This window comes from Phalacrocorax aristotelis, chromosome 16 (genome assembly GCF_949628215.1).
Source record: "Phalacrocorax aristotelis chromosome 16, bGulAri2.1, whole genome shotgun sequence".
NCBI classification, from domain to species: domain Eukaryota; kingdom Metazoa; phylum Chordata; class Aves; order Suliformes; family Phalacrocoracidae; genus Phalacrocorax; species Phalacrocorax aristotelis.
The window spans coordinates 6,140,810-6,154,731 of NC_134291.1; the positions used below are offsets into that span (position 1 = coordinate 6,140,810).

The window sequence follows — 13,922 nt, forward strand, 5'->3', positions numbered from 1 at the left end:
CAGCCACTGAGAGCCTAATTAAACTGCAGAATCTAGGTTACCAAAGGGAGCCTTTTCCATTGACTCACCTGCTGCAAGCCCCACTGGACCCCCAGGGCCCCGGGAGCAGAGTGAGCTCCTGCTCTTCTTCTCTTCTCCCTTACCTCTACTGACCCAGTCTGCCTGCGAGGAGGCTGCAAAGGGGCTGGTGCTCATCAGACACCTGCTGCTCCAGGCTGCTGCTGCTCTTAATTTCACTGTGGCTGAGTGATGTGAAATGGCGTTTGCTCTTCCAGTGCCATTCGGGCGAAGACAGCTTCATGCTGGGAAAGGGGTGTCCTGTGCTGTCCTGCTGGGGCAGACGTTGACCCGGGGTGTTTGGTGTGAGATCCTCGTGTGGGTTGTGCTGGCTGTGGCTACGGCAGCGCGGAGATCCGCAGGAGCCCGAGTTTTGGAGACCTTGGGGAAGTTTTGCAGCCTGGCTGTGGTCTGAGCTGCCGTGGCTGTGCCGGGAGCCGTGGCTGGCTCACCTGGGAGGTCTCAGAGCTGTTGTCTTAGGGGAGATTTTTCATGTTACAGATTCATTGCTTCTGCTGTAGGAACAGCCTCTGTGAGGTTCTGGGAAAAGGTGATGTCTGGCCAGAGGCTTGTCTCACTGTGCTAAACAGATTTCACGTTCCCCCAGCCCTGCGGCGCAGGAAGGACAGGCTGGGGCTGCGCTCCCTGCCTGCCCACAGGCACCAGCCAGGGCATCGCTGGCCCTGCTGAAGCGGGGCCCTGGCCAGGTCTCACTGGGTTTCCCAGGGGAAGGCAGGGCTTGAGGAAGCCCTTTCCTCAGCTGTGCCTGGAAAGGATGCCCAGGCAGTGCCGCAGCCGCGGTGCGGAGGTGTGTGGGGACGGCGCTCTGCCAGTGAACGCTCCCGAGTGGCACTTGAGGGACACTCTGTCACCAGCCATGACTCATGCCTGTGACCGGAAAGGTCTGTTGGCCTTGACTTTGTGCCCGGGGTCGTGTCCAGCTGCCTGCAGTGACCCAGCTGGTCCCTGTGCTCCCGCAGCAGCGCCATGGCTTTGCCGTGGCACCTGCAGCTCTGGGGGCCCTGTGGCTCCAGGCCCTGCTCCTCCTCCTACCCTGTCGCTGCAGGGGGCCCTGGGCCGCGGGGGACCGATGCTTTTCCTCCCCAAGTCGGGAAATCCTCCCAGACCTGCCCAGAGCCCTGAGGCGCAGCATTTGGCTGCCTGCCTCCCCGTGCTCTTCCTCCTCCCATGCCTTGCTGCGCAGCCTGCAAGTTGCTTGCTTGGAGCCGTGTCCCTGGAGGAGCCCGGGCCAGCATTCGGCAGCCCCTGCCGCAGCAGGGAGCCTCTGCAAGCAGCCGCAGCGGTGCTCAGCACTGGCTCAGCTCCCGGCCCCATGCGTGTTTCTCAGGGTGTTTACGTGCAGGTTGGAGCTGCTGCCTGAGCCCCAGGGCTCCCTGGCCTTGGGAGGGATGACGCTAGTGCTCCAAACCCCATCCAGGAGTGGTGCTGGGGAGCGGGAGGATGCTTCAGTCTGTACGCCCCCCTTCCCTGCCCTCCCCCATTACCCCCAATTTTTGTGAAACGAAGACAAAGAGCATTTTCTGTAGGCATGTGCCAACATTTCTGTTGTTTCTCTGACACAGCCTTGCCCAGGCTCAGAGCTGAGCCCCCCTCGCTCCTCCTGGGGGCTCTGTCTGCCGCACACGGGCTCCCTGTTCCATGTCTCATGCATATTTAATCCGGGTCTCATGGAACCATGTGCTCCCAGCACGCCGGCGCAGGCTGCGTATACGGCATGACACGCTCACTACTAATTAATCTAACTGCATGTTATTAAGTGCCTAGCATGCCTTTGGCACTGCATAATAATGATGCTCTGGGATGTTTCTGGATCCAGGGCTGCAGCCAGCTGTGCTTGCAGGCAGCCGTTCCCCTCCGGAGGGGCCTGTGCTCCTGTGCAGGGCAGGGATGCGGGAGAGGCCATCTCGGGACATGCTGCCTCTCTGGTTTTTCATGGGTGTTTTGCTACAAAATGTAGCTGATTTTAATTTTGTGTTTAGCCCATCACCGCCTCTCACCTCTTGAAAGCTCTTTGTGGAGCTGAGCTGTGCCTGAGGAGTGGGGAGATGGGCAACGGGGTGCAAAATGTCTGCATGCGAGCGTAGCTTCTCTTCCATGTGAGTCGCCAGTGAGGAGTCGGGTCAGAGCTGTAAATCCCAGCTGTATCTGCCGTTAAGAACTCTCCCTCGCCCCCGTCAATATTTCTGAGCCATGTCCCAAGTCATGGGGCCTGTTCTCACGCAGCCCAAGATCTCCATCTGCTCCTCTGCTCTAAAAGCCTCCTGGATTTAGTGCACTCAGCGCCGGTGTGGGTAATGCTCTCCCTTATCCCTGCGCTTGCCGGGGATGCTAGGCTGGCTGTCACCAGCATCGCTGAGGCAGAGCTGGCGCCACTAAACAGCTTCCAGCCCAAAGCAGCAGTTTCTGGTTGCAGGATGAGGTGTCAGGATCGGTGCATCTTATTGATGTGCCTGTGCTGCTCACCTCCTCTTGCAGGATCCTCCCCCCGCCTGCCGCGGGAGCTGGCACTGCTGCAGCGGCGCTGGGACACGCAGGTCGCACGCCTGGAGCTGCTGCTGTGTGCTGAGCTGCCCTGCGAGGGATGGGCAGGGACGGTCCTGGGGCTGCTCTGCCCCTCTTCAACTGCCTGAAATAGCTGTGTGCATGAGGGCAGGCGTGGTGGGGGTTCAATATCCACAGGTGTTTGTGGGACTGAGAGGCAGATCAAGGGCCCCCTTGCGGCCTTGGGGAGCCCGGGAGGTGATGAGCTAGGAGGTTTGTTACCCCTCTCTTGCTGCAGAAGTGTCAGCTCCTCCAGCTCCAGTGCCCTCAACCATCACCCACATCCCTCCTTGCTCTCGCCCGCAGCCTCCCACCCGCTCTACCCCTGCCATGCCTCTGCCACCCGCCCTGGGGAGCGAGACAGCCCTGCTTTAATCGCTGCAATGTTTTCCAGCTACCAGCAGAAAGAAAAAAAACATATGCCCATTAGAGTAATTTTTTTTTATTGCAGTTTAAATTGTAGTGCAGCACAAGCCTCCAGCTGAGGGTATCGTTTCCCCCTCCTGCGGCAGTGGGTGGGCACTGTACTTTTATCTTAGCACCTGGGATGGTTGGGTGTAGCTGAGACGACGGCTGTCCCTGCGGGCAGGGCCCTGCTCGGAGCTGGGGCAGGGCTGGGGTGGGCTGGTGGTGGCTGAGAATAATCCAGGAGCTGCCACCCGTTCCCTGGGTAAAAATAGCATTCCCCTTGCAAAGATGTAGGCTGTTCCCAGTGACATGAAACCAAACAGTGTGTCCTTGGAGCAGCTGGTTTTCAGGGGCGGGGGGGAAGGGGATGGTATGTGCATCGCCAGAGAGGACTGAGCTCTGCTCCGAGGGCTGGGGAGAAGAGCTGCCTGGGGAAGGGGGTGTGCAATGGGGGATTTCTGCTGGATCTCTGCAATACTGATGCCTTTGTAAGGCTGTCATGGTGATGATCTAAATCACTTCTACACCAGGGGGTGGGGGGATTTGGGGAATCAGGGAAGGGGAAACTCTTGGTTGTACGGTTCTCTTCAACACCCCTTCTGTGTCCTCTGGCACTGCACCCCGGCTTTAATTCCTGTGCCTGTGTTGCTCCCCATCCTGCCCACCTACAAGCCTTGGCTGAGGATCCCTTGGCAGCCCATCTGTGCCTCCTCTCTAATCACCTGCGAGAGTGACTGATGAGTGGCGTGTTACACTCTCAGCCTGTCCCCTGTGGGAGTCGGTAAACTGCCCTAAACCAGTTTTGATGTATCATTTTACCTCTTGCCCTGGAAGGATTCCTGATGCTGACCGTCCCCTGACAAGGGTACCCAGGGCTTGTAATTCTGCCTCGGCTTCTGTCTGTGGCTGGCGGCATGGGAAAACACACCAGGTCCCCAGGCTGCAGACCTGCAGTTTGGCTGGAGGCATCCTCCCTCTCCCCTCTCCCTGTACGCTGTTGGCCGTATTACGATGCTTAGGACTTGAGACGTCCTGAAAAAGACCTGGAGCAGTCATGGGAGCAAACCCTCCTAAGGAAAACAGGCTTTATTTGTGTGGCAGGCGCTGGGTAAAGGAGAGGGGCCCTGGGGTGGCTGTTCTCTGGCAGCTGGAGATGCGGGAGGTGGCGGGTGACCGGTCGGGGATGCTGTTAGGAGAGGCTGCAGTTGGCTGCAGATGTTGCTTGGGAAGATGCAACACAAGCGGCCGCAGGACCCTCACCACGGCCCTCGCCAGCCCCTGGGAGCTGAGACTCGCTGGCCACAAGTGTGGCAGCAGCGAGGGCTCTGCTGAAGTTACGCCAGCTGTGTCCCTCGGGGCCGTGTCACTGTGTCCTTGCTCTTACACAGGAGGGAAGGGGAGTGCTGGTGTCACCAAGGGCTGCGTGGTGCCCAAGGTAGCACCGGACCCCTACAGCTCCCGTTCCCAGCTGCAGTTGGACGGGGGAGTTACGGATGTGCATTGGGTGAATTGTTTCTGGCTGGTTATAAGGAGTAAATAATGGTTTTCTTGTATCTTTGATGCTAAAAGCAATGTATCTGGCAAGTCCGTTCTGCAGCAGATGTGTAACAAGTGGGAATTTGTAGCAATTTCTTTGGAGCAGCATAAGCCACCCCGTGAGCACAGCCCTGCGCACGCCGCCCTCCGCTGCCCACTCCCTGTGCCAGTGACGCACGGGTGGCCTCGAGCCACGTGCCCCACACCCCCCCAAACCCGCAGGTTTGCCCTCTGGAGCGATGCCTTGCAGGAACCACGGTCCTGCTGGAACCAGCCTGGCTCCCAGAAGGACAAGCGAGATGCCCCAAGCACAGCTCCTGCCCGCAGGGAGGGAGCAGGAGCTGCACAGTCCCGTGGGGCTGGTCAGCGGTGCCTGCACCGGGAGCGTTTGCTGCAGAGAGCTGACGGGCACTGTGAGCTGCGGGGCATCACCGTCCCTGCCATCGCCAGCCGGAGGGAGCCGAGCTGCCAGCCTGCATCTTGGGGGGAAAAAAAACAACTCAGGTTATGTGATGGTGTTGCATAAACTGGGGAAATACGGAGTCTAATGATACAGGAGAAGGAGGGCGCCTGGCAGGTACGGCCGGGGCTCCGAGGGGATCCTGCTTCAGACAGGCAAAACCTTCCCGTGAAGAAAAATCCGCTTCCAAGCACTGGCTGCTCAGGGAACCGACACATTTAAGAGACAAGCCAGTGTCTTTCTTCACTCTTTATTGTGTAAAAATAAAGTCAACAATTCATGTAATCTCAGCAATAAAATGGAAAAAGCATGAGTATCAGTAGAAACAGTGCATTTTCAGAACTGCCGATGCGGACTGGATGCGTAGTATATCGCAACCCATTCAAAACCCAAAGAAGACAGAGCAAGTAATAAGAAAAATGTACAGCTTTGGTTAGCAAAATAATGACAAATTAAGATACATTTATTTGCTCCCCTACTATACACTATATACATTGTGTTGACATCAAACCCTTTTTTTAATTTCATTTTTTGGCAAATCTGACGCACCTGGGACTGTAGGTCAAACCTTTGCAGTGGTCTGGTTCTTCTCAGCAGGTTGTGCTTGTTGCTTTGCTGTTGTGAAGAGGTTCTTAGGAGGAACGTAATTTAACTCACAATATTTTTGTGTTTTTCTTGGTTGTTTTTTTTTTTTAAAAAGAGCACAGTTTAAAATTCGCTGCCCTGAGCCACAGTTCATATGAAGATATCTCAATTCGGGGGGGTGCGTGTGGCTGCCGGTGCTGCTCTTCGGCTGGGTGCTGGTTCCCTGAAGCGGCGGTGGCTGGGCCAGCTCTGTGCTCGTGGCCGGGGCAGCCTTGGCCTTGCCCGGCGCCGTGCGGGCCCCTCCGCTCCACGCGTCTCTTTGCCACATCTTTGGAGTTGGTCGGGGAGGCTCTGGAGCCCTGTGTGAATTCTCTGCCTCATCCTCCACTGCCACCCAAGGGCAGCCCTCGGGGGGTCAGTGGGGTGGGCCGGGGGGTGATTTCTGCAATCTGTAGTACAAACTAGGAGTTTAGAAAAGGAAACCATACAAAATGCATCTATTATTTCAAAATACGCTTCTTTATCTCTTTTTTTCCTGCAGAATCACAAAGTACTTTTTTTCCTCAGGGAGCACTGCTGAATTCTATATTTTTTCATGTTCATAAAAATACCTTTTTTTTTTTTTTTTTGACAGTAATAAACTTCCCTTTACAGTAAGAGAAACAACATAGTGTATTATCAAAAGCAGAAAGGCTTCAGACTTTTCAGTGGTAGCTAAACTTCCAGGGGGACAGTAAAGGCTCTTTTTCACCAGCTACGGCGTGTAGGAGGCCTCGGGGGGCTGCAGGCAGCGGGGCCAAGGGGGCGTACCTGAGTGCGGCAGGTCGGGGAGCAGGGCTGGTGGGGGGGTCCCGCCCAGGGTGGGGTCCCACCCCGGTGCCCGCCGCAGCCCAGGGCTATGGCTGTGGTGCTCAGGAGCAGCGCCGGCCGGGGAAGGGGGGTGTCCCCTTACCCGAGGGAGGGTGGGAAGGGGGGGGGTTCGGACCCCTGGCTGCTGCCGCACTCCCGGATCCTGGGAGGGGAGCTGCAGGCTGGAGGGAGAAGACCCCCGAGGGGGGGCTCTGGTCTGGGCCCCGCAGCCTTTTAAGGCGCCAGTGCCCGGGGAAAGCAGGGCTGCCCCGGCAGGGGGAGACGGCGGCAAAGCAGGGGCCGGGGGCAGCGGGACGGGGCGCAGCCGCGCCAGGCCAAGGCACGCAGGCGTTGAAGGACGTTGGCAAGACAGAAACCGGAGGGTTGTGGGGCTCTGAGGGTGGGTGACCCCACTGCTGGGGTATCCCCACTCCTTGGGACAAGATAGGTGGCTTCGTTCTTGGTTGGTTTTGCGCAAAAAAAGGGGGGGGGGGACGGGGACGGGGGACAGACCAAAAAAGAAAAAAGAACCCGATGAGGTTTCTCTCGCTTGTCCGTGGCCCTAGTTGAGCTGGCGACAAGCCTCAAAAGTCCACTTGGTGGCCCCGCCGTAGATGTCGATGTTGGCTTCGGCCCACGCGATGACGTTGCCCGAGAGCGCCCTGGTGCTGCAGGTGGCCAGGCTGTACACCTCCCCGGGGCTCAGCTTCCTGTCCCACACGTTGAAGTGGGCCAGCTCCCCCACGAAGGCCTGCGTGGCGTCGAACCCACCGCCCAGCGTGTCCTGCGGAGGAGCCACTGTCACGGGGGGCACACAGCCGGGCTGCCCCACCCCACCCCGGGAGCAGCCAGCCCCATCCATCCCTCTCGGGTGCACCCAGCTGAGCAGGGACCCCCACACCTTCCCAGCCCTTACCTGCTCCTGGCCCAGGACCAGGACCCCCTGGGGCTTGATGGGGTGGTAGGGCGCCAGGTTCTCGCCGCTGCCGGTCTGCGTGCCGTCCTGGTAGGCTTCCCACACACCATCCCGTGTGGTCCAGGTGACGCAGATGTGGTGCCACTTGCCGTCATTGATGACAAAGGGTAGTTTGGCCACCTGCGGGCAGTGGGTCAGGGTGGTGGGCATGGGGGTCCCCCGTGATGTGTGCACGCCCCTGCCCCCCGCTGGGCATCCTCCCCGCTCCCCAGCGCCATACCTTGTCGTTGATGAGGATCTCCATGGGGTTGTTGCCCCACTCGATGAGCACCAGCTCGTTAGCCTGCCCGGGCACAGCGTAGGAAAAGGGGGTGCCCATGCCGGGGGAGGCGTTGGACTTCATCCACATGCAGATGCTGAAGGCGTACATCTCGGGCAGGCTCTTCTTCACCTTGGCGTACATGTAGTTGGTGCGCAGCGGGAAGGTGAGCTGGAACCTATCCGGTGGCCGGTTGTCCTTCTGGCCTGTGGGTGCAGGGGTCTGGTGGGCTCTGGCCAGACCCCCCCCCTCTGCCCACTTTGGGGGTTCCCTCCCCTTATGTAATGGGCCTTGAGATGGCAGCGAGGAGCAAATCCCTCCGGGACTGCACGGCTCCCTAATCCCCCAGCACACGGCAGTGCCTGGAGCATCCCTGTCTCCTGCCGCGGAGCCCGCGGGCACCGTCTGGCTAAAGCTGGGGGAAAAGGACCCTTCCAAGGGTAGAAAACAGGACGCGCTTGTCACAGCCACCCGCGGCCACCCAAACGGAGCGGCTCAGCACCCCGCCCGGCAGCGCTCGGTCCCCGGCGGGAGGCTGGCCCCGGTGTCCCGCGGGTTGCAGGGCTGGGGAGCGCCCGGTACCTTTCTCCAGGTCGCTGATGCGCTGGTGCAACGACGTGAGGGTGCTCTCGATCTTGCCGCGCTCCTCGGACTCGTTCTTGGGGTTGAACTTGCCCTCCTCCAGGCTGTTCACCCGGGACAGCACCTGCTTCTCCAGGTCGTCGATTTTGTTCTGCAGGATGTCCTTCAGGTTGTTGGTCTGGCTGGAGGAGTTCATCCTGCTGAACTGCTGCAAGGGGGGCGAGCACAGGAGCGGGCTGTTACCGCCCGACCCGCCGCCGCGCCCGGGCGGGCTCCCGCGCCCCGCTCCGCTCCGGGCAGCGGTTCCACGGCTGCCGGCGCTGCTCCCCCGGGGCGGCGGGGAGCGCCCGGCCCCGCCGGCGGGACGGAGCCCGTACCTCGAGGTTTTCCAGCCTGGTCTTCAGGGATTGCAGCGTCTGTCCGAGCTGGCTGAGGGTCTCGGCCGCGGGTGGCCGCGAAAGGTCCCCCATGGTGTTCTTGGAGAAGCCGGTCTTCCTGCCGGCTCCGCCGCCCTTGGGCTCGCCGGGCAGCGCCTCCAGCACGCTCTGGCTCTCGCACCGGCCCAGTTTAGCCGTCAGCTCACGGATGGTTTCCTTCTGGTTCATGATGGTCTCCTTCTGCTGCAGCACCGTTTCCCGTAGCTGCAGCACGGTGCTCTTCAGCTCCTCGGCGGAACCGCTGACCGGCGCGGAGGCGGCGCACATGTCCCCGTCCAGCGGCACCGAGGTGCAGATGAAGCGCGTTTGCCCGAAGCTTTGCCCGCGGCCGCGCGGGCAGAGCGGCAGGAGGAAGAGGAGGGTGAGGAGGAAGGTGCCGGGAGGCCCCGCGGCCATGGCGCCGGTGCCGGGGCTGGGGCCGGCTCCGCCGCTCTCCGCCGGGCCCACTGCGGCACGCGGCCCCTCTTATAGCGCCCGGGCGGGGCCGCGCGCCGTGACGTCACGGCGCGTGGAATCCCGGGCGGGGGACGGGGGACGGGGGGGGGGGGGCGCTCCCGCCACCGGCGGTAGGGAGGGGTGCGCGTGGTGTGCGCGTGTGCGAGTGTGCGCGCGGGTGTGGGCACGCGTGGGAGCGTGTGCGGGGGCGCGGGAGTGCGGCGGCGCGGCGCGCGTGTGGAGGAGCGATCGTGCAGGCGAGGGAGGGTGCGTGGAGGGTGCTGCCGCGAGCGGCTGTGGGTGTGCGGGGTGCGCGCGGCCGCGCTCGGTGCCCGCGTGGGGAGCGGCGCCGGTTCCTCGCACCGCCCAGGGCTGTTCCCCGCACCCCACCCAGCCACCCACGGGCATCCCCGGTCCTGCTCCCCGCGCCCCCCCTCCCCCCCCGACCCGCAGCAGGGCGGCCCCCACGGCAGGGCAGCGCGCGGGGCGCCCCGTGGGGAGGACACGGGTGGGCTGTGGGGCAGGGCGCTGCCCTCCAGCAGCTCGCTCGGGCCCGACGCTCGCAGTCGGGGGGGCGGCACTGGGCGGCGGGCTGCCGGCCCCGGGGGGAGCCGCTGCCTGTCCTCCGGAGCCGGGCGCAGCACAGCGCTGTTGGAGCACAGCTCTGCTCTGGGCGTAGGAGAGCAACTGCTGCTTTTCTTCCTTTTTAATCAGGAGGAAAAAATAATCCCCAGGTAATACTTGGATCTGTCCTTGGTGGGAATAGTTCATGGCCATCAGAGTTGCTACTTTTCTCATCTTCAGCACTTCAGCCAAGGCCGATTGCTCTTCAAGTCCCGGAGAAGCGAGCGTGCGGCTTCTCCCTGCATTTGTTGTTGCTCACAACCTTCCCATGGCCAAGACACCTGAGCACCAGCAGGGCCATCCCGCCCGCCGCAGCCCCAGCTCCTTGAGGCTTTCCTACCTGTTGGTTTTATCCTTGTCTTCTTTCCCTGGTTTTGTATTGTGTTAGGAAATACCTAAACTGCTGAGAGCACAGAGCTTGCACACTGCCTGGGTGAATGTGCTTCTGATTTTACTGTAGGTGAATTTGGTCCTCTCGGCTCAGTTCCTTGCCTGCTCTGCCCAATCTGCACTGCAGCAGTCCGTATGGCTGGAGTATTTACATAATGCCAAGTTATCCTGTGAAATATGAAGCAATTCATTTTGATTAGTGAAGGGGGTCAGTAAAATACAAAGGCTTTCAGTCCACAGACCCCCACAAGATGAAGTACTACCACTCCGTGGTACTTTTTCCCCTTCTGTCTCCCCTCCGATGCGGGCCTGATGAGCCCTCTCCGGGAGCTGGAGCACACCGAGCTGCTCACAGCAAGACCTGCAACTGTGTGACTCAGTTTGATGCCTTTCCTGTTGCAGGGGTTTATGTAGCCCCAAGAGTTTTACGACACACTACCTTGGCATCGAGCGTTTCCTTCTCAAAGGCATCTCAGCTGCCTTTGGGAGGTCCCTCTCCGCACCCAGCAGTGCTCGGCAGGTTACAGTTAAAAAAGCATTTTGTGGCCAAACCCAGAGGCTTAGGGTTGTCATCAGGCACAGCAGAAAGAGGATGGCAGGGTTGGCAAAGCCCCCTGTTCTCTCCCGTGGCTGGGTATGGCTGTTGGTGCCCAGCCCAGGGAAGCCAGGGCAGCGCTGGGACAAAAGTGGCCAAGAAGCATGGAGTGCCCAGAAGCATGGAGTGCCATGGAAGCCAGAGTGCCCAGCGCTGCTGTAGCACCGTCGCCAGGATCCCGTAGTGCTTTTGTTGCTGTCTTCCATCAAACCTGTCCCAGCACTTATGGGGACTGCAGAAACTTGTTATTTGGAGCCTTCCTGAGGCTTCTGGTTCTTACTGCTTATCCTGCCCCCGCGCAGCAGCTCAGAGCCCCCTGAAACCCGGGAGGAGCTCACCTCTGGTGCTGCGTGCTTTGCTTCGGGGAGTTCTGCGGGGAAGTCTGACTCTCCACTGGGTTCTTCACATCAGGCTGTATTGCCCTGGTTACTTTTCCTCCAGTTTGCTCTCTGTGCTGTGTAGCATTTCAACGCAACAGGAATGGGGCAGAGAGGAGTTAAGGAGGGGGACAGGCAGGATGTGTTTTACTGGGCAGACCAGTGTCCCTTCTGTGCTGGTTTGGTTTTGGTGTTGTTTTGGGTTTTTTGGGGTTTTTTTGGTGGTTGGTTGTTTGGAGTTAATTATATATTTTTTTTTGAGAAAAGGGATGCTATGGAAAAAGCTGAAAAGGCTGCGGGTCTAATTCTTCTGCCACAGGCAGAAATGCAAACCAAAAATAATGTTACTGCGGGTAATACAATTACACCGGTGTAGAACTGGTCTGAGAGGCAGCTGAATCGGTACCCACTTCTGTTAACATCTGCATGGTATTGACAAAGCTGTTCATGTCACTGAACCAATTTAACCAGGAATCTTTTGTCATCCACAGTACATTATGCTGAGATGAGACCAAGGTGACAGGTGCAATAAAACAAACACTCCGATACTATGGTGATGGAGACCGTATAAATACCTGGATAGGAAAAAACAACAAAGCTGCACTACAATAGATAAGCAAAATAACCCCTGTGTCTCCAATGCGAAGAAAGAACTAGAAAATATGATCAAGATTTCAGCTTTCCCCAAATCACTGAATCATGCAGTAGGATCTGTTATTGCTTTTGTAGATTTAGGAGCTGTATGGCTATAATGGAATAATGGAGCCCCTATTATTTTTAACTCTTCTCTTGCCTCTTCCAAAGCGCTCTCTGTAGCTAGCTGATTTATCGCTCTGTAGCTGAAAAGAGCTGAGCACAGCTATCAAGGACCCTTGGAGATGGTTTAGTTCTGAACAGGAGCCAGCAGGCACATTTGTATTTGTGATGGATGAATATCATTTTGGACAGCCCAGGGTGCTCCCCCCAGGGACCCGAAGCCCTTGGCTGCCCGGTGCCCTGTGCCACAGCCAGCTGTCCAGTGCAGAGGTGAGGAATGTTGATATTCGATCTGTTCAACGCTAACCTTTGTGTGAGAACAGCAGAGTTACAAATGCATAAAGGACATTTTTTTAAGCGGACAAATCTCTTTAATCCCAGGAGCTGGAGCCCTAGGGAGCAGGGAGTGGAAGCTTTCTCTCCTGTTTGTGCAGCCTGCTGTACATAAAACATCTCCTGTGGGGTAATGCTGATTCCGCATTTAAGTCTCCTCTGCGGAGTGGGAACAATATGATCCATTATGGGATGGAGACAGCTTTGCGATGGGAAATAGTAATGGGTAGATTTCAGTGAGCGAGAAACCCAGCTCCGTTTGTTTGTGCATCTAGCTGGGACGCAGCTGAGCTGCCGGTTGTGCCCGCGTTGTCTCTGAGGTTCCCGGAGGGATCGTCCGCTCCAGCCCCTGGCTGTGCACCCCCATCCCCAACATGCTAAATGCAGGACGTGGCAGTGGCTATGAGGCTGTTTTGCTGGTATTTCTTTTAATGTGAGGGCTTGTTCTCAGGGATGCTACAGCAAGGACAGGACCTCAGGTCATTCTACAGCACCGCTGTCTGTGCGAAGCCCACGTGTGGAGGGAGCAGGACCCTTTCCGAAGCCCTTTGCCCTGTGCAGCCAGACAAGACACATGAAACCAGCACACATCTCTGAGCTGCTCCATGGTTAAGTTGGAGAATAATGGATATGCAAAATCTTTTTCTTTTACGCCTTCTAAAATCTACAGCTGTCATTAGAACAGCTTGAGCATGGTGTGTAGCTAGTACAAATACAGCGTGTGAAAGGTGGAGTATTGCCTTCTGTAACAGATGAACACTTTGGACGGGAGTTTGGAAATTTGCTGCATTTTGCTGCAGTCTTTCTTTGCAGATCTCTCTCTCTCTGTTTCTCTCTCACACACATATTCAGTCTCTCCCCTATTTTCCTTCCCTTTCTTTCATTGTTCCCACCTCAAAAGTGGGTTTGCTTCTAAACTGCCTGACATTTACATCCAGTGAGAATGAGGAGTGTGTTCTTTGTCCTAGTAGGTCTCAGTGACGCTATAGGGACACAGATCCTTTCATTACAAATAATTAATTTAGCTATATATTGCATAACATCCTAAAAAGCTTTCTAGGGCAATCTCATGCTAGCTGGATGCACAGTTCCTATCAATATTACATTACATTTGGGTACAACAGTTATGAAGTTTCATTAAAAATTTAATTTGTGGTTTAAAACTGCAGCATTCCCTTAAAAGTGTAGCAGAGAAACCATTCTGGCTGCTTGAAGACTGATCTTGCATTAGCCAAAACTGCAGGGAGAGCTGCAGAAGGGGCTCTGTATGGTGGTGATACTCCCTGCACAGGAATCCAATGGGCTGGACCAAGAGAGGGAGAGAGCTTGGGCTTGGCATCTGGCTATACGGTGTCCTGTTGGGTTCCTGCCAGCTGTGAGATGCTTTTTTTTGAGTATAGAACTGAGCATTAATCTGTGTCTCTGTTTAGTAGCCACATGTGAGCACAAGAAAGCCCCTACCCCATTCTCAGTGCACCCCACTGCAGCCACGTACACAGGTCTGGGGTTAGTTTATGCAGGAAGAAGGCAGTAACTTCTGAGGAGTGCAGAACAAGAGAGAAAAGTGCGCCGTGCCCTGGGGCTGTAAGACAGGAGCTGGTCTGTAACCTGTGCAGGCTCCTGGGGAATTAGCTGTGAGCCCAGGAGCCCTGGAGGAGAGGACGCTAGTGCCTTGGTAGAGATCACCTACATCCTTCTCCA

At 57.6% G+C, this 13,922-nt stretch overlaps 1 protein-coding gene across 1 annotated transcript; it reads right to left on the bottom strand.

Moving 5' to 3' along the window:
* Positions 1–5,257: 5,257 nt before the first annotated feature.
* Positions 5,258–9,177, bottom strand: NPTX1 (neuronal pentraxin 1). Its single transcript, XM_075111268.1, has 5 exons — positions 8,652–9,177; positions 8,275–8,482; positions 7,654–7,898; positions 7,374–7,553; positions 5,258–7,241 (listed from the first exon to the last, which is right to left on the bottom strand). Exons 1-5 carry the CDS (start codon positions 9,105–9,107, stop codon positions 7,020–7,022), a joined length of 1,311 nt encoding a protein of 436 aa, XP_074967369.1. The 5' UTR covers positions 9,108–9,177; the 3' UTR covers positions 5,258–7,019.
* Between the last annotated feature and the right edge of the window lie 4,745 nt (positions 9,178–13,922).

Bases quoted from the DNA above. Each gene is read 5' to 3' on its own strand.
- NPTX1 (XM_075111268.1), bottom strand. From the start codon at position 9,107: ATGGCCGCGGGGCCTCCCGGCACCTTCCTCCTCACCCTCCTCTTCCTC. The intron at 7,899-8,274 runs GTACCGGGCGCT...CTGCACCCACAG, and splicing joins CATCAGCGACCTGGAGAAAG to GCCAGAAGGACAACCGGCCA. The intron at 7,242-7,373 runs GTAAGGGCTGGG...GCTCCTCCGCAG, and splicing joins TGGTCCTGGGCCAGGAGCAG to GACACGCTGGGCGGTGGGTT.